Source organism: Dasypus novemcinctus, chromosome 19 (assembly GCF_030445035.2).
Source record: "Dasypus novemcinctus isolate mDasNov1 chromosome 19, mDasNov1.1.hap2, whole genome shotgun sequence".
Classification (NCBI taxonomy): Eukaryota; Metazoa; Chordata; class Mammalia; order Cingulata; family Dasypodidae; genus Dasypus; species Dasypus novemcinctus.
In genome coordinates this window covers 38218508-38235824 of record NC_080691.1, presented here as the reverse complement: position 1 = coordinate 38235824, position 17317 = coordinate 38218508, and the positions used below count along the sequence as shown (strand labels likewise).

General features: G+C 61.6%; 1 protein-coding gene across 11 annotated transcripts in view; it reads right to left on the bottom strand.

Moving 5' to 3' along the window:
* Nucleotides 1-13443, bottom strand: part of EMID1 (EMI domain containing 1) — a 36977-nt gene extending 23534 nt beyond the window's left edge. For 5 of the 11 annotated variants that reach the window (XR_009181876.2, XM_004461713.5, XM_004461717.4 and 2 more), the window contains exons 1-3: nt 13305-13441; nt 6096-6209; nt 5544-5647 (exon numbers count right to left, since the gene is read on the bottom strand). Coding sequence is in view for 9 of the 11 variants with exons in the window: in XM_004461713.5 (XP_004461770.1) it covers nt 5544-5647; nt 6096-6209; nt 13305-13405 (319 nt within the window). In the remaining 2 variants the exon portion in view is untranslated. Of the gene's footprint in view, nt 1-5543; nt 5648-6095; nt 6210-13304 lie in introns of all 11 variants that reach the window. The other 6 variants (XR_009181875.2, XM_004461715.5, XM_004461716.4 and 3 more) reach the window with 2 other exon arrangements.
* Between the last annotated feature and the right edge of the window lie 3874 nt (nt 13444-17317).

Below are 17317 nucleotides of genomic sequence, written 5' to 3'. Positions count from 1 at the left end.
GCCGGCCCCGGGCTAACTGTAATAGGAGGACGATTACGGGCTCTAGTCACGGGTGAGTTTACTGCTGATCACATCTACATCCACCAGGGAGACTGCCGGCAGCTCGAGTGACGCTTTATTCCAGTCAGTTGAGTGCCTTACAAGGGGAAGTGATTTCAGCACTCAGAGACAATTTCCCAGCTCGTCTTTGCACAGCCAACGTCTCCCGGAAACTCATCGAGGGGCTTCACTGGACTTTCCTCGAGCCCCTGGTTGCAGCCTGCCTGCGGAACCTGGACTTGTGCAGCCCCGCTGTCACGTGAGAGACTCTTATACATCTCGTACTATGGACAGATGTCCCCTGCTGATTCTGTTTTTCCAAAGAACCCCGACACCGTCCTAAGCAGGGAATGGGGGAGTGAGAAGGTGGAGGTGGGGGGTGTCTTTCTGGGCTCTACCTCTCTTAAGAGAGGGGATCAAGGAAGAGGCTTCCTGTTCACAAACCACCCCCAAGTCAGCGATCCCCTGCCAGCCCCTGCTGGGAATTTACTTTGCAAATGTAAATATTTGGTGCAGGCGGCTGGAGCTTAAGGGCTGAGGTCAGGGCTGGGCCTTCTTTGGGGTAAGGGGAGGTTTTCATTCATTCCTTGAGCACCCGCTTTATGCCATAACCGGGTGGGGACACCCAGAGGGTGACAGGCAGAGGGGACAGCTACTGCCAAGGCTGTGGGCAGAGGGTCAAACGGAGGATGGGCGAGGCCAGGGCACGGTGCTGGGCCTCGATCCAGTGGGCAGGGGCAGCTGGGGACAGCAGAGGGAGAAGCTGTCCCGGCTGGGGGTGGAGGACGGAGACTGGGGGCGAGGTGGTGGCGGCTGCCGAGCCTCCCAGATGGGAGCGTGAGCGGACACGGTGGTGGACGTGGCGGATTCGAGCAGCGTTTGGCCGTGGGATCTGAACTGGCAAAGTCAGGCACACACCTGCAACCACACCCGGCACCCAGTAAGAGGGCAAGAAGTGTGTGTGAAAAGCATCCCCGGGTGACGGGAGAGGCCGAGGGGCCGGGAGGGGGGACCGCATCAGGGGGAAGACGGGCGGTCGGGGGTCTTTGAGCCCAGGCCAGCCAGGTGGTAAGAGATGGCCATCGGCCATCGGGAGAGGAGGGTGAAGGGGCCCAGACCCCGCCACCTCTTCCTACCTGGGCATCCCACCAGCCTCACCCTCCACGTCCGCAGCCTGCTCTGGAGTCAGGCTGCTCTGCTCCTGACCGACTCTGAGAGAGGCATCCCCCTCCCAGCCTCAGTTTCCCACCTGGAACTTCTGTAACATGGCATGATGACACACGCTACAGACCTCCGATCAGAGAGGCCCTGGAGAGGATCCCAACTATGAAGCTTATTGCTGTGTGATCTTATGTGAGAAGCACACCCTCTCTGAGCCTCACTTTCATCATCTGAACAATGGGGCTGGTGGGCAGGAGATCTACAAGGAGACCCTGGGACAGGCTGACATGGTGGCCAGACTAGCCCTGCCCCTCAGCAGAGCTCCTGGCCCGGGGCACTCCAGGAAGGGTGACTTTGGGCTCTGCCCATCTTCCTGACGTGGCCCTGGCGCTGTGCACGTCCCTGCCCAACCCCTGCCCAGCCCTCGGGTACATTTTGGGCCTTGGCCCTTCCGGCCCCTGGTTTCCAGCAGGAGGGGGCGGCCAGGTGAGAGTGTCAGCTGGGTTCCCTCACTGCCGCCCAGCCCGCCCCCAAGGCCTGGAGGCAGGGGCTTTGGTCAGGCAGGTCCCAATCCTGGCACTCACGCGCTAAATGAGCCCGGGCCAGTCCCTTAATCTCTCTGGGCCTCAGTTTCCTCATCTGTAAAATGGGGTCCCTGTTAGCCACTTCCTCGTGGGGTTCTCCTGAGCCTCAAACCAGACCACAGAGTGACAAGCCCCTGAGAAATCCAGGGCTGGAGTGTGAAGTCCTTCACTGGGGGCCTGCTGGCCTCATAAATGTCACGTCCTGATGGAGGGAAGCGGATGTGGCTCAAGGGATAAGGCCTCCGCCCACCATATGGGAGGGCCCGGGTTCGAACCCTGCGGCCTCCTGGTGAAAAGGAAGAAGAGAAGGCGTGCCCGTGTGGCGAGCCAGTGCCTGTGCAGCAAGCCGAGCGCCCACGCGGTAAGCCAGTGCCCACTCAAGTAAGTCACACAGCAAGATGATGACGCAACGAAAAGAGAGACGAAGGGGAGAGTTAAGGTGAAGCGCAGCAGAGACCAGAACATACGGAGGTGGTGCAATTGACAAGGAACCTCTCTACCCATCAGAGTTCCCCAGGAACGAATCCTGGTGAATCCTAGAGGAGAAAAAAGGAGAAGAGAAGACAAAAAGAGAAATAGATACAGATGATCACATAGCAAATGGACCCAGACAGCAAAAACAGCAGGGCAGGGGAGGGGGAGGAGGGGAAATAAATAAATCTTAAAAAAAAAAAAGGTCCTGATTGAGAAATGGGGTCTTAGGGGCAGGGGGTGTGGGGTGGTGCCTGCTGGGTCACCACAGAAGCCCCAGCACGGGGTGCAGAAAGGAAGCCAGTTACTGAGTCTCCATTATGTACCAAGTGTGAATCCCCACTTCTCAACCCCAGGCAACTTCTAGAGAGAGCCAAGGCTCAGAGAGGTGAAGTGACTTGCCTCAGGTCACACAGCAGAGCGCTGCAGATCTGGGAATGGCGGATGTTCCCCCTCCTATTTTGGCTCACCCCAGGCTGGCTCCTGGGCCCTGCAGCCTCAGGGTCAGGTCACAGCCCTGGACAGGCCACGAGGTGGTCACCAGCAGGGGAAACAGCTGGGGGGCGCCCAGCTGAACCCAGCTGTCAGGAGGAAGGGCTGGGCTTCGGGTGGGACAGCAACATGTCCCTGTTTTCCCGCCACCCCCCCCCCCCATTCCCCGGGCCCCAGCGGAGGAGTTTTCCAGAACAGTCAGGCCCGGCATCCCCTTGCCCCTGTCCTTGTTGGGGGGGCGGGGAGAGGCCCCTCCCATGCTCCCACTGTGGGCCACCAACCTGCCCATTTCACAGGTGAGGACACTGAGGCTCTGTGGGGGGGAAAGCCCGGCTCCTGCGACTCCACTCAGCGGCTAGGTGCCCTTTGGAAGGAGCTCCTCCCTCCGAGTGGGCACAAGAAGAGTGCGGCTGGAGCCCCCCAGCCCGCCTGCCCCAGCCCATGGCTTGCACCATGCGGGGGGCGGGGCCCGGCCCAAGGCCCCGTGGCTGGACGCCTGCGTCCCGGGGCGGGGACCCGAATGAAGCCCCCACGGTGGAGCTGGCAGGCCTCAGCCCCGGCCTGGCCCCCCACCCTGCCCGTCGTGGAGCCCGTCCTCTGGCCCGGCTCCTGGGCACTCGGCCTTGGGCAGCTGGACTCAAGGGTCTGGGTGCTGCCCCACCTGTCCTCGCCCACTCCACGAAGGGGCCCGAAGGTCTGCCCTGGGGAGCGGAGCCAGGGACAGAGTGGCCTTTGCCTCGGCAGGCTCTGCCCCTGCTCTTGCCCTCTGGGCCCGCAGCCCCCTCACCCCGGGGTTTGACCCCTCCCCACCACTGGCTCCTCTGTGGCCTCCTTGGCACCACCCCCTCCTGCCGCCCCTGGGGCGCTCCCACCTTCCCCTCTTCCCCGGGGGCGTCTCTTCCCCTCTCGCCCCCAGAGGGGAGGAGAGGGGCTAACCCCGCCAGGCAATGTCCATCTGTTCTGCCACTCCAGCCGGGGCCTCCTCTCTCCAGGGGACCCTTCTGGTGCCCCACTCCTCCCTCACTCCACTGGGGGCTGACTCCCTCACCCCACATCTGGAACCGCTCTGGCTGCCCCCTCCTCACTGCAGGAGTCCTGCCCCTCCCAGCTGTGTGTCTTGGGGCAGGTGACCCCACCCCTCTGTGCCTCTGTCACCCCATCTGAGAACCACCTGGGGCTGTTAGGGTGCAGGGAGGTGAAGTGCAGCACAGAGCTCTGCAGAAGCACCTACAAACAGCGGCTTGTGAGCGGCCAGGGCCCTGGAACCGGAAGCCGCGCTTTCACCTGTTGGTGCTTCTATTTCTAGAATCAGGCTGTGCCCAGTGACCGATGTTCCCATGAACATGCTGCCTCCCATGATGCCTCCATGGGAAGCAGATTTGGCTCAACGGATAGAGCATCTGCCTACCACATGGGAGGTCCCAGGTTCAGACCCCGGGCCTCCTGACCCGTGTGGAGCTGGCCCATGCGCAGTGCTGATGCACGCAAGGAGTGCCGCGCCACGCAGGGGTGTCCCCGTGTAGGAGAGCCCCACGCACAAGGAGTGCGCCCCGTAAGGAGAGCCGCCCAGCACGAAAGATAGTGCAGCCTGCCCAGGAATGGTGCCGCACACACCGAGAGCTGACACAAGATGATGCAACAAAAAAGAAACAGATTCCCAATGCCGCTGATAAGGATAGAAACGGTCACAGAAGAACACACAGCGAATGGACACAGAGGGCAGACAACTGGGGGGGGGGATAAATAAATCAATAAATCTTTAAAAAAAAAAAAGATTGAAAAAAAAAGAAAAACGTGCAGCCTGCCCAGAAGAGGCACTGCACACACAGAGCGCTGATGCAGCAAGATGACGCAACAGAAAGAGATAGATTCCTGGTGTGGCTGACAAGAATACAAGCAGACACAGAGAGCAGACAACGGGGTGAGGGGGGAAAGAAATAAATAAAAAATAAATCTTTAAAAAAAAAAAAGATGCCTCCAACAACAAAAAATGAAAAAACAAAACAAAACATAAAGATGCCTCCAGCCAGGCCGTCCTGGCTCTGGGGCTGGTTCGAGGCCAGTCCGCCCTCTCGAGGAGCCTGGAAACCCTCCCCTCAGCCAGGCAGCGGGGATGGCAGCAGCCAGGGCTGCTCGGCAGACAGGCAGGTGCTCGCAAGGCTGACAGGTGACAGTGGGGCTGGGTCCCGGTGTGGGGGGGCTGCCTCCTCCCTGCCCTGCTGGGTGCTCGGCCCCCGCCACCCTGACCTGCATACAGAGGTGAGTGGGCAGAGAAGGCATGCGGGTCCCTGTGTCTGGGACACGCTCTGTCCACTGGGTGCCCTGGGGTGGGGGGTGGGGGGAGAAGGGGCAGGGGAGCCGAGCCAGGCTGTATGGGGTTCAAATCTTGACTCTGCTCCCTCGGGAGCTGTGTGCCTCAGTTTCCCACACCTGCAGGGTACACCATTCCTGCCTGGCTGAGCCACAGACCGGAATAAATTGGGGTTTTCTTGGGGTGTATGTCTAGACATAGAAACGTCTGCATGGGTTTACTCCAAGTTTGGAGGACAGGCTCGGGAGGGCGTGACTTCACAGGCGAGCGACACAGCATGCACCAAGTTCCCACTGGGGGTCCAGGGAGTCCCCCAGGAAGCCCGCGGCCACCGCCCAGGGGTCAGCAGGCAGCCGTGCCTCGTCCCGCCACGCCGTGCAGCGGGCTCCCTGCATGGCGGTGTGCACATCGTGTGCAGCATCTCCTGACTTAGCAACACGTGGACGCGCCTGCACCCCACCGTGGGAGCCAGCGGGCACGCCTACCTTCCTCGCAGGTCACCCCCGAGTGCCCGGGGCAGCACCTCCATTCACGGGCGGTCACCGTCTTGTACATCACCTTGTATGTGGGTCTCACCACGGTCCTGTAGCTGAAAGAGTGACCAGATGACCTGGCTCAGCCAGGGTCTCTTGCCCCCTCTCTCACTGCCCTGGCTGCCCTTGGGGACAAACCCAGAGCCTCCAGGATCCTCTGCATCCTGGAATCTGGCTCTCCCACTTCCCCCTTCCAGCCAGGGGGGTCTGGATACCAACGGGACAGGAAGCCCCTGCAAGGTGGGCCGCCCTGCCCCCCGCAGTGAATACCCAGGGACGCAGGTGCATGTTGGAGCTACCCCAGGAATCCCTCCAGAGGCGCCTGCGGGCCCAAGGGGAGGTGTGAGAACTGACACAGGTCACCGCCTTTGCACCACGAGCCCTGGGGTCCCAGCCTTGCCCTGTGTTCTCTGGGCAATCCCAAGCCAGGCCTTTTTGCCCACCCGAAGCCCCTCAGCGCCTTCTCCCCCACCTCCCCCCGCCCGCCGCGATGGCCTCGCTCACCTGTTCCCAGGGCAGCTCATGGGCCAGGGACAATTCTGCAGCACCCGCTGGAGGTAGGTGCCGTTCTGCACGTGGCACGAGATGACGCGGGTCACCACGTATGAGCACCAGTTCCTGAAATAGACCCAAAGGGAAGGAAGCGCAGGGTCACGCCCAGCCCCGGCCCACAACCCCGGGTTGGCGGGCGGGAAGGTCGGTGAGTCCCAAGGCTGAGAGACCCGAGCTCCCAGAGTCCTTTGGGCCCCAGTGGGGGTCCCTGTGCTGGCCCTGGCTGAGGGGTGAATTCCAGGGTCCTAGAAGGAGCAGCTCTGCTGGGGGCTCCAGGGAGGTCTTGGGGAGTGAGCTGCAGGGGGAAGACTGAAGTGGGGTTCTCTCCAGAGGGAGCATCATGAAACGGAAGTTCAGCCCTGCGTCCTTGCCACCCACCTCCCCGCAGCCTCAGCTCGGGCTGGGCCGGCTGCCTGGGTGCCTTCCTCCCAGGTCCCCACCGGGCACCTCCTGCCTTCCAGGCCCCGCTGTGCTGCCCCCTCTCACCTGTATCCCTTCTCACCTCCACTCCTGTTCAGGCAGGGGCTCCCTGCCCTGGTTCCCGCAGCACTCAGTACACACACGGCGCTCAGTTAAACATGTGCCTGCCCCCCACCTCCGGCTGGTGAGCAGAGGCCCTGCCTCACTTATCCTTGTGCCCTCTTAGCGTGACGTAGGGACGTGGGGATGCACGAGCGGTATTCCAAGAATCGGGAACTGACTTCTCCAACTGCCCAGTAGCTGCACACATTGAGTGCCGGTGGTGTGCTCTGGGTATTTATACCATGCCCCCGCAGAGAGGCAGGCAGGGGCGCCCCCATTTCACAGGGAGGGGGGCACTGAGGCTCAGGGAGGTGAAGACAGCTGGTCCTGTCACACGGCTGGTATGTGGTGATGGGGTCGGGATTTGAACCGAGGAATGTGGATGGCTCGGCCTGACCTATGACCCCACCCCTGGGGTCTTGGCTCGATGGCGCGTCTCATCCCCATCTCCTCGAGCCACGGTCCATGGCTCTGTGAGGGCCTCAGCCTGGGAACCCGCTGACCCTGGGCTCAAGGCCACGAAGGGAAGTCTGGTGGGGTGGGGGTGTGGGGGGGTCACCTGAAACCTCAGCCTTTCCCCAGTGCCTCCTGCCCCGCCCCCGCCTAGCTCCACAGGGAGAAGGAAGTCCTCAGCTGGGACCAGCCAACTCACGCCCTGGGGGACCCTGGGGAAGTCCCTTCGCCTGTCTATGTCACTTGGTCCAGGAAGCGGAAGAGGCCTAGGGGGAGGCATGGTGGTGGGAAGGCTGGGGAGAAGGGATGGTCTGGTTTGGCCCCATGAGGTGGCAGGACTAGACAGAGGCCTTGGCCAGCCAGCCAATGGCAGAGGTGACAGGTCCCGGCTGCAGGAAAACTGGCAACACCCTAAACCACGACGGGACGGCCGCTCGTGGAAAACAGGACGCTGTTTCCCAGCCCAAGGTCTCCATGTGCTGGCTCGAGAACCAGCCACCAAACCTGGTTAAGCAAGCACAGCCCGAAAGACATGGAATGACTGCCTTGCTACTAAAAAAAGACAGAGAAAGAGAAAGCCAAAAGGCTATTTATATATGTATGCACATATACAACTATGTATGCGTAAAACGAGGGAAAATCATGCACACACACGGGATTGTCACCTCTAGGGGGTAGAAAGGGGCTCTCCAGCTGCCACCGTTTGTCCTCCTCGCTGTGCCACACCCAGGGCTATCCTGCACTAGTTCATTTGAATTCTTGCACTCTCTCAGGTTCACCAGTTGAAAGATGGGGAAACTGAGGCTCAGGGGTCCGAGATGAGTGGCACAGTTCCCCTGACCCCAGAGCTTGAGCCCGTAACCCAAGGCTAGAAACTTTACTCAGAACGAGCAGGTGAGGATTCAGAGCAAATTTCTAGAGACAGAAAGTAGAGGAGAGGTTCCCAGGGGATGGTGGGGAGGGGGGCGGAGGGTAGTTGTTGCTTGGTGAGTACAAAGTGTCTGTAAATTTTGGAAATTTAAAAATAAAATAGGAGAGGAGAGGAGAGGAGAGGGGAGGGGAGGGGAGGAGAAACATTTCATTCCACAGGCCCTCTGGGTCTCTAGAGCAGTGGTCCTGAACTGTCGGTTTTGTTTGTGAGGGGAGGCCAAAGCTCCTTCAGGAAATTGATATAAATTGTGGCTCCTCCCCAGAAAAATGCATACAACTTGGTGCCCAAGTTCAGGGGGCTGGTGTGACATTCCCCGCACTGGCCTGGCCGCCCTGTGAGTGAAGGAAGGAGCGAGGGAGTGAGCAAGAAGCAGCCTGGGCAGAGGAAAACGCTGGAGGCTCTGGGTGCAGGGGGAAAGCCCCTGGGCATGGAGTGGCTACCGCACGTGAGAATACAGACACACGCAAGCATGCACACATGCAAACACACAAACATGCGCACAGTGTGCACACATGCAAACACATGTACACACAAATGTGCAGTGTACGCATGTGAACACACACCATGTGTATACAGGCACATACAAACTTGTGTGTGCACACAGACAAATGCACACACAAACATCTTGGCAGTGGGAGCCTGCACACAGACACACTCATATGCATCGGTGTACACATGTGCTGATACATGTGTGCACGTGCATTCACACATATACACACTCATGCAAACTATCTCATTCACACGGGCCAAAGCAAATCCAGCAGGACGTGCAGCCACAGAAACAACTGTCTTCCCTGCTCACAGATCCACACCTGCAGTCACAGGGTCGTGAGCACTCACACACATGCACACACCAGCACACACCCACACAGACCTCTCATGTACATAGACAGGCAGAGGCAGGCCTAGCAGGGCATATAATCTCAGACAACCTTCCTCACTGCACATGTCCACGCAGACAGATACTCCCTCTCACACACACAAAAAACACACATGCTCAGGCTTGGACCATACCAAGAAAGCAGGAGAGGGAAGCAGATGTGGCTCAAGTGATTGGGCTCCTGCCTACCACATGGGAGGTCTGTCGTTTGGTTCCCAGTGCCTCCTAAAGAAGGCAGAGAGTTGGTGCAACAGGCAGGCATGGCAAGCTGCCACGAAAAGAGACACAAGAAGAAAAACATAAGGAGAGACACCACAAGGCAGGGAATGGAGGTTCCTGGTACCTCCCAAAGAAGATGAGCCAGACAGTGAACTGACACGATGGGCAGGTGCTGCAAGCTGATGCAGCAAGAGACAAAGAAGAAGAACATAATGAGAGACACAACAAAGCAGGGAGCAGAGAGGGCTTAAGCAATTAGGCACCTCCCTCCCACATCGGAGGCCCTGGGTTCAGTTCCCGGTGCCTCCTAAAGAAACAAAAGGAGACAAACAGACACAGCAAGTGTAAACGAGGGGGTGGGGAGAAATAAATAAAATAAGTCTTAAAAAAAAAAAGGCAGGAGAAGACTAGGCAGGGATAGGTGGGCCTGTGACTCCCCACAATTAAACAAGCTGCCCCCCTTTTTACCAGGGGGAGCCAGAGAAAACTATTTTCTTCTTCCTTAATTAAAACCTCCCCCATGTGGGTCCCTCCCTGGCTCCCCAGTTTATTTCCCACAAGCTGGAGATCTCTCGAGTCCCCTGCTTAGGAGGCGTGTTAGATGTCAGAGAACACTCGGGCTGGGCTGGGGTTGGGTTCAAGGTCAGCCCTTCCCCCTTTCCCCCAGGGGGTCACCAAGGTCCCCTTCCCCCTGCCCTGGAGCCCAACCCCACAGCTAAGTCGAGCCGGGTTGGGCACCCCCACAGCTGCCCACTGCAGCCCTGAGCTTTCCCTTCTCCCACTGCTGCTGGGGGAAGGGCGCAGGCAGGGACCCAGCCAATACAGAGAACAGCCTGAGGGGGCTCAGGGATGTTTGCTGAATGACTGAATGACAGACGCTGGCCCTGAGCAGAGAAATCATGTGCAGTTCTGGAACCCTCTGCCTCAGGCACTGCTGTCCCTGGCGTCTTCCCTTCCTGGGGTGTGGCAGGTGGGGAGCTCCCCAAGAGCCAGGTGAGGCTGGGTTGCCTCTGGTGGGATGGGTGAGGGCAGGCGCTGGGAGGAGGCCCCAGGGCTTCTCTGGGGGCCTGCAGTGCTGCCCACTCAGCACTTCCTGGGCTCCTGGAGGCCTCCAGGAGAGGACAAAACAGGCCAGACCAGCTCAGTCTGGCACTGGCCACCCCCCTGGGGTCCCCTGCCCTCCACCCCCTGCTACGAGGGGCCCAGGAGACTTTGTCTCTACGGGGCCCAGGGCTGTGATCCGGAACAGTGATAGGGGCTAATTGCAGGAGGCAGCCAAGCGGGCCAGGGGCCAAGGGCCGTGATGAAAAGGAGAGGAAAGAAAGGAAGCATTGCAGGGTGGGGGCAGGGAGGCCCGAACCCCACACCAGGGGCGGAGTTCCAGTCCTGGCTCTGCAGCTTCCTGACTCGGTGACCTTGGACGAGGCCCTGAACCCCCTGGGCCTCACTTGGTCCATCTGCAAATGGGGGCAGCAGACTCTCTTCCGGCAGGAGAGAGGTGTCATGCCAACGGCTCGGCTGGCAGCCGTGGTCCGTCCTCGTTCCTGGACTGCAGGGCCACGGCCCAGACATGGGTCCCCACCTGGCGGCTGGGCTCCCTCGGCTTGGGGACACCCACATGGCACCTTCTGAACAAGCTCCTCCCCTCAACTGCAGGACAGGGATTGTGAGGCTCTGCGTTTTACAGAAGGGGAAACTGAGGCTCTGAGAGAAGTCACCTGCCCAGGTCACCAAGTGGGCACAGAGCTGGGATTTGAGCCCCCCTGGAGAGGGGCTGAGAGAGAGGATGCCATCCATCTCCCAGTTCTCCAATCTCCCTGATTCTAGGGTTTGCCCAAAGGAAGCCAATGCCAGAACGGGAAAAGGTGGGGGCCGGGCTGCCGGGTGATCACGTGAACTCCAGAACCCCGGGCACTGATATTGGGATTCAGGCTGGGGGGACCTCAGAGGGGCAGGAAGCAGCCTCAGCAGGGATTGGGGGAGCTGGCGGGGGCAGGGGGTGAGCCAAGAGGGCTCTGGCATGGCCCCCAGGCGCCTGGGTTCCGGGGGTCTCAAAGTCTTGCCACATTCCCGGGGCTGGGGGCGGCCCCTTGGACGACTTCCCGGGCCTCCCCCTCCCCAGGCACAAAGCTTCTTTTCTGTCTCTGGCCCCTCAGCTGCCAAGGGGCGCCTGGGGTGCCGCGCTGGGGGTGGAGGGAGGGCTGAGGGGGTACGGCATCCCCATGCTGTCTCCAAGATGCTGGGACAGGGGCCACGAGGGGAGGCTGGCATCCCTTCTCGCGGGCCCTGGCAGCTGTGGTGCCCAGACTCTCCTGTCTCGGGGTCCCCGCCCCCCCTTAAAGCTGGTGATAGCAGGAGCCACTGAGGAGGGCCTGCCGTGCTCCAGGCCCAGCCCTGGTCCTCTCCATGGAGGAGCTGTCCATCCTCAGGACAGGCCCGGCAGAGAGGGAAACTGAGGCCCAGGGTATGAAGTGACCTGTCTGAGATCACAAACAGAGCAGGTGACAGACCCAGGAGTAATGCCCTGTTTGGTCTGAGGCCAGATCCCCCAACTTCTCGCCACAACCTGCAAACTGTTCTCTGAATCCCACCCCAGGCGCCGCAAGCTGACAAACCCTCTCCGTCCTCGAGTGGGTGCTGGGGTGAAAAAGATACTGGCTGTGGAAACCGACTGGCCTGGATTCAGGACCCCCCCTTCCTTCCTAGGCCTCAGTCTTCTGATCTGTAAAATGGGGGCGCTATTGTCCTCAGAGCTTTTGGGTGGCTCAGGTCACTGTGACAACCTCCTTTGAGCAGATGGGGTGATGGCGGTCCCCGGTGAGCACCAGGTACCTGTCCACAGCCGCTGCGGCTCACATCCCGCTCCTACCCTGGGGATGGGGGCGGGGGGTGTCCAGGAGCCCGGGCTGGGAATTCCGACTTCAGGGACTGGTCATCTTAGCGTCTGGGATCCTCGGGCTCACGTATTCTCTCTGGGCCTCAGCTTCCTTCTCTATGAAACGGGTACCCTAAAAACACATGGCCCATGGCAGTTGGGAAGATTCTGGAGGTAAAGGACTGGTAATGTGCCCAGGTCAGCTGTGGTCGGTAGGCGGTGGCTGTGACACCTGCCATCTGTCCGTGCCCGTCTCCAACTTCGGGGCCACCTCCACCCAGCCCTGCCCATGTCACCTGCCCCTGCTAACCCGGGAGGGGGATGCTGGCCCCTGACCACGGGGAAGAGGGAATTTCTGAAAAGGCTTAAAGCGTTGAGGCCGTGCAGGGTGGGGGCCGGGCAGGCCTTTGAATGGGATGAAAAAGCCCGGAGAGTCGGCATTGTCTGCCCTGGACAACGGCGGCTGGCCCTCCAGAGGGCACCCGGGCCAGGTGGGGGCTGCAGCGAGGCTCGGGGCTGTGGCACAGGGGCCGGGCGGGTTCCAGGCACAGTCCTTAAATCCAGAAAGACATGGGTTCGAATCCCAGCTCCTTCTATGAAGGGCCCATGAGCCTAAAGATTCTGGGTTAATGCTCCACCCCGGCCTCAGCTTGCTCCCCCACTTCACTCAGGACTTGAAGGACGGAGGAAGGTGCTGCGTGTAGATGACCAGCGCAGCGCCAAGCCCTGGGAGACGCTGCGCCAAGGCAGCCGGGGACACTGTTCCCAGCTCCCGGGCAGCGGCAGGAAGGCAGCGCTTCCTCTTGTCTCTGTCCAAAATGCCAGGTCCCAGGGGGCCAGTCCTGACCCACAGCTCTGAGACACCACCTCAGTCCTGCCTTGAGGGAAATAAGTAACAGGCTACTAAAAAAAAAGAGCCGGGAGCAGGGCAAAGAGGAGGGGGTCCCGGGAGGATGGAGGTGTCCTGGGCCCTTCCCAGATGCAGAGGGAGGGACCCCTGGAAGTCGTGGGGTCGTCACCCTCGTTGCTCCGGCTCTCCCTCGCTGAGGGTGGCTCTCAGGACGGCCAGCTCCAGACACATGGTGCAGGGGGCTCCCCCCAGCTAGCAGGGTGCGCTCGGGATCCCTGCCCCCCGCCCCCCGCGGGCTGGCACCGAGGTGCGGGATGGAGGTCCCTTTCCCCAGCCCGGGCTTGCCCCGAGGTCGGGCAGGGGTCCTTGAGCCCCTGCTCCCCCTAGCCCTGGCCGGCCGAGCCACGAGGCGGGGGTGTCCCAGCCCTTACCTGCGTCCCGAGAACGGAGCTCCCCCGACGCTCCACGCGGCGCCGCCCCCGGGGAGCAGGAGCCCGAGGCAGAGCAGCGCCCAGGCCCGCGGGCCGCCCATGCTGCGCCGCCGCCCCCGCCCGCCGTCCCCGCGCGCCAGCCCGCAGCCCGCAGCCCGCAGCCCGCGCCGCCTGCCCCGGACGCGCGGATCGCGGCTCCCAGCCCCGCGGCGGGAGGCGGGCGGGAGGCGGGCGCGGGGCGGGGGCCGCGCCGCCCGGCCTCGCCCGGCCCCTCGGCGTGGTCCTCCGCCCCCAGCGCCGCCGCTGCCAGCCCGGAAGGAGCCGCGCGGGCCGGGGCCCGGGCGCCCCGCGTCGGGACGCCGGCCGGGCGCCCACCTGCGCACCCCGCGCTGCGCCGCGCGGCCTCGTGCGGCGCGGGGGGCCCCCTCGGGGGTGCGCGCCCGCGTGTGGCAGGCTGGGTGGCTGAGGCCTGGGCCACTGTCCCAGACGCGGCCGAAGCGGCCACGCCTGCGGGTCTGGCGTGGAGGGTCCCATCCCCTCTCCACAACTGCGTGATCCGGTCCCCAAGGCCCGCGGGGTCCAACCATCCAACAGATGCTTCCTGCACTGTGTGGGGCGCTTCCCTCCGCTTCGTGTCCCTCTCAGTTTACTCCTCAAACCGCTCTGCCCAGGTAGGGTAATTATGCCCCTTGTAACTTTTTTTTTAAGGAGGTACTTAGGGATTGAACTCGGGACCTCATGCGTGGGAGGCAGGTGCTCAACCACCGAGCTACATCCACACCCCATTTTAAGGAGAAGAAACCTGAAACCCCAGCCTTTAGTCCCTCTGGGAGAAAACTGGGTGCCTGGCTCTAGACTGGCTCAGTAAGTGCAGAACGGACTCATCCCCATTTTAGAGATGGAGAAACCAAAGCTAGAGAGGAACCGTCATCTCCCTCAAGTCTTCACCCTGTCAGGTGCTGGCACACCAAGGCTTTGAACCCCATCTGCTGACTCCAGAGGGTGTCAGCTCTTCACCGAGTGCAGACAGCAAGTGGGTCTGGACGTCAGTTTCCCCATCTGTAATGTGGTAACGGTGGGCCAAGAGTGGAGCCTCTCTGCATTTGGGGTACATGAATCCCACAAAGGTGCATACTAACGTGTGCTGTGTGCATGATGTGTGCGCATTGTGTAGCATGTGTGCTGCGTGGATGCATGTGTGGCACGTGTGTACGTGTGTGGCCGTGATGCATGTGTGTGCTTCTGTGATGCGTGGGTGTGATGGGTGTGTGTGTTGTGATGTGTGTTTGTGCCTTAATGAGTGGTGGGTGTGTGTGATGCCTTTGTGCATGTGTGTGAGGTTTGTGAGGAGGGACCACCGGCCCATCAGAAGGGACTCAGAGCCCCCCAAGGCCAGGACTGCCTGTAACCGCCCCCCCTCCCCACACACACACTGCCTGAACTGACGTGCAGCAGGCGTGCGGCAGTGGGGGCCGCTGCCCAGCTCTGCGGTGCCCTGGGGGTCCCGTCCGCAGGCTAATAGTTTGTCCTGATTCAGACTCTCTGCTGGGAACATTCCCTGGGAGGGACCAGCTGTCCCCACCTCTGATTCCTGGGGCGGGGCTCAGGGTGCTGGAGGGCTGGTTGCCTCCTCCTGCCGAGGAGCCGAGGAGCTGGTCCAACCCTGTCAGCCGAGCTCCCGCAAGTCCTGTCTGTCTCTGAGCCTCAGTTTCTTTTCTTCGAGGAGGACAGTTGCAATTCCTTAAGGGGGTGTGGCCAGGATGGAAAGATCATAGTGATGCCCTGTCCCCCACCGCCCCCCACTTCTCTTGGCCTCCCCCACGGTGCCCCACTTCTTCCAATAGCATCGCCACGGCACAGCTTGGCCTCCTGGCATATTTTTGCTACCTACTGTGCGTCTTCTTTTGACACCCCAAGAAATGCTGCTTCATGCTTGTGTGGCAACCCCTGGGCCATTCCTAAGAGGGACCCGGGCCCATCTGGGGCACCTTACCCCAAGGGGCTGCTTCGAAGGGGACAACTCGTTAGGAGGTAGAGATGCTGGGCAGTGGCTCCTATCCTGGGGGGGGGGTTGTCTCAGAAGACCTGAGAGGTATCTGGGACCCCCAGTGGGCATCAAGGGTCTGAGGGGGGGAGAAATGCCAGGTCTGTTTGCAACAGTCTGACATGCTTTTGCAATGAACACACAAACCCCTTTACCAGCATTAACAAACTCACAGTCCCTTTTTTTTTTTAATATTTATTTTTATTGATTTCTCCCCCCCTCCCCCGTTGTCTGCTCTCTGTGTCTGTTCGCTGTGTGTTCTTCTGTGTCCTTTTCTATTCCTGTCAGCGGCACCGGGAATCTGTGTCTCTTTTTGTTGCTGTGTCATCTTGCTGTGTCAGCTCTCTGCGTGTGTGGCATCACTCCTGGGCGGGCTGTGCTTTTTTTGCATGGGGGTGGCTCTCCTTGCAGGGTGCACTCCTTGTGCGTGGGGCTCCCCTATGTGGGGACACCCCTGTATGGCATGCACATCAGCACCGCGCGTGGGCCAGCTCACCACGTGGGTCAGGAGGTCCTGGGTTTGAACCCTGGACCTCTCATGTGGTAGGTGGATGCTCTATCCGTTGAGCCAAGTCTGCTTCCCTCACAGTCCCTTTTGGCCACTGCAGAATTTCTCCAGCAAGAGACCCTCTCAGTAGAAACTGTTAGCATTTTGACATCAGAGAGGGGCTCTGCTGAGGCTCGGATCCCGTGGTCGGGTGCGTTTGTTTATTTATAATCCCAGCCCCACCCTGTGGTGGTGCAGTCTGGTGCTTCTTGCACAGGCGCCATCGGCCTGGGAGTTCCAGAGCAGCCACCCCGAGCTGTGTGACCCAGGGCAGGGCACTTCCCCTCTCTGAGCCTCGTTTCCTTGGCTGAAACAAGCCATCAGGCCTTTCTAAGATCCCTTCTGGCTCAAGAGTGCGGGCGTCTAGGCAAGTTTAGAAGCGTCAGCTCACTGGCGGTGGTCCTCCAGCCCCCTTTGAAGGGTGCCTTTCCTGCTTGGTGTCAGCTGCGTCCTGGTCCTCAGCCTTTTCCGACCACAGCAGAGGGCAGGAAAGGCCGAGGGGGCCTGAGTTTGGGCCCCTGGAGTTTTCAGCCTTTGCCTAGACGGGGGAGGAGAGGGCAGGCGGCTCCGGGCCTGAGGGCCTGTCCCTGCCGGCGGGGCCCCTCCTCCCTGGGGACCTGGCCCAGACCACAGCCGCCAGCAACGACAGCGACGACAGCGGCTTCCGTTTCCCTAGCGCTGAGCCTGTGCCAGGAGCTGCGCTCAGCAGTTTGGGGGCATTGTCTCCTTCCCTCCTTATTATCCCCAGGTGTGGGGTGCAGGGGTGAGGGGGCGCGACCGCGGTCCCAGGCCCGCGCGCTCCCCCGCCCGGCCGCCCTGCCGCCCCTCCGCGGGGGCTTCTTTAGGGTGGGGGAGCGCGTGGCTCAGGCTGTTTCCCCGGAGGACGCGCGGATGCACACGCAGAGCTGAACCCCCGCATGTGCGGGCCCCACGGGGGACACGGACCCGGGCGCACCCCCCTCCCGGGGCCAGGCGTTGGGTCCCAGGCGCACCCCCCTCCCGGGGGCAGGCGTGGGTCCCGGGCGCACCCCCCTCCCGGGGGCAGGCGTGGGTCCCGGGCGCACCCCCCTCCCGGGGCAGGCGTGGGTCCCGGGCGCACCCCCCTCCCGGGGGCAGGCGTGGGTCCCGGGCGCACCCCCCTCCCGGGGGCAGGCGTGGGTCCCGGGCGCACCCCCCTCCCGGGGCAGGCGTGGGTCCCGGGCGCACCCCCCTCCCGGGGGCAGGCGTGGGTCCCGGGCGCACCCCCCTCCCGGGGCAGGCGTGGGTCCCGGGCGCACCCCCCTCCCGGTGCGGATCCACTGGCCTGCTCACCCAGGCCTCATCCAAACAGGAAATGCTTTTCTCCTCGGAGCAAACAAACCTGCGCCGCGGCCCCCTTCCCCGGGAACCCCCACGGGGTGCACCAGGGAGCTCTGTCCTCCG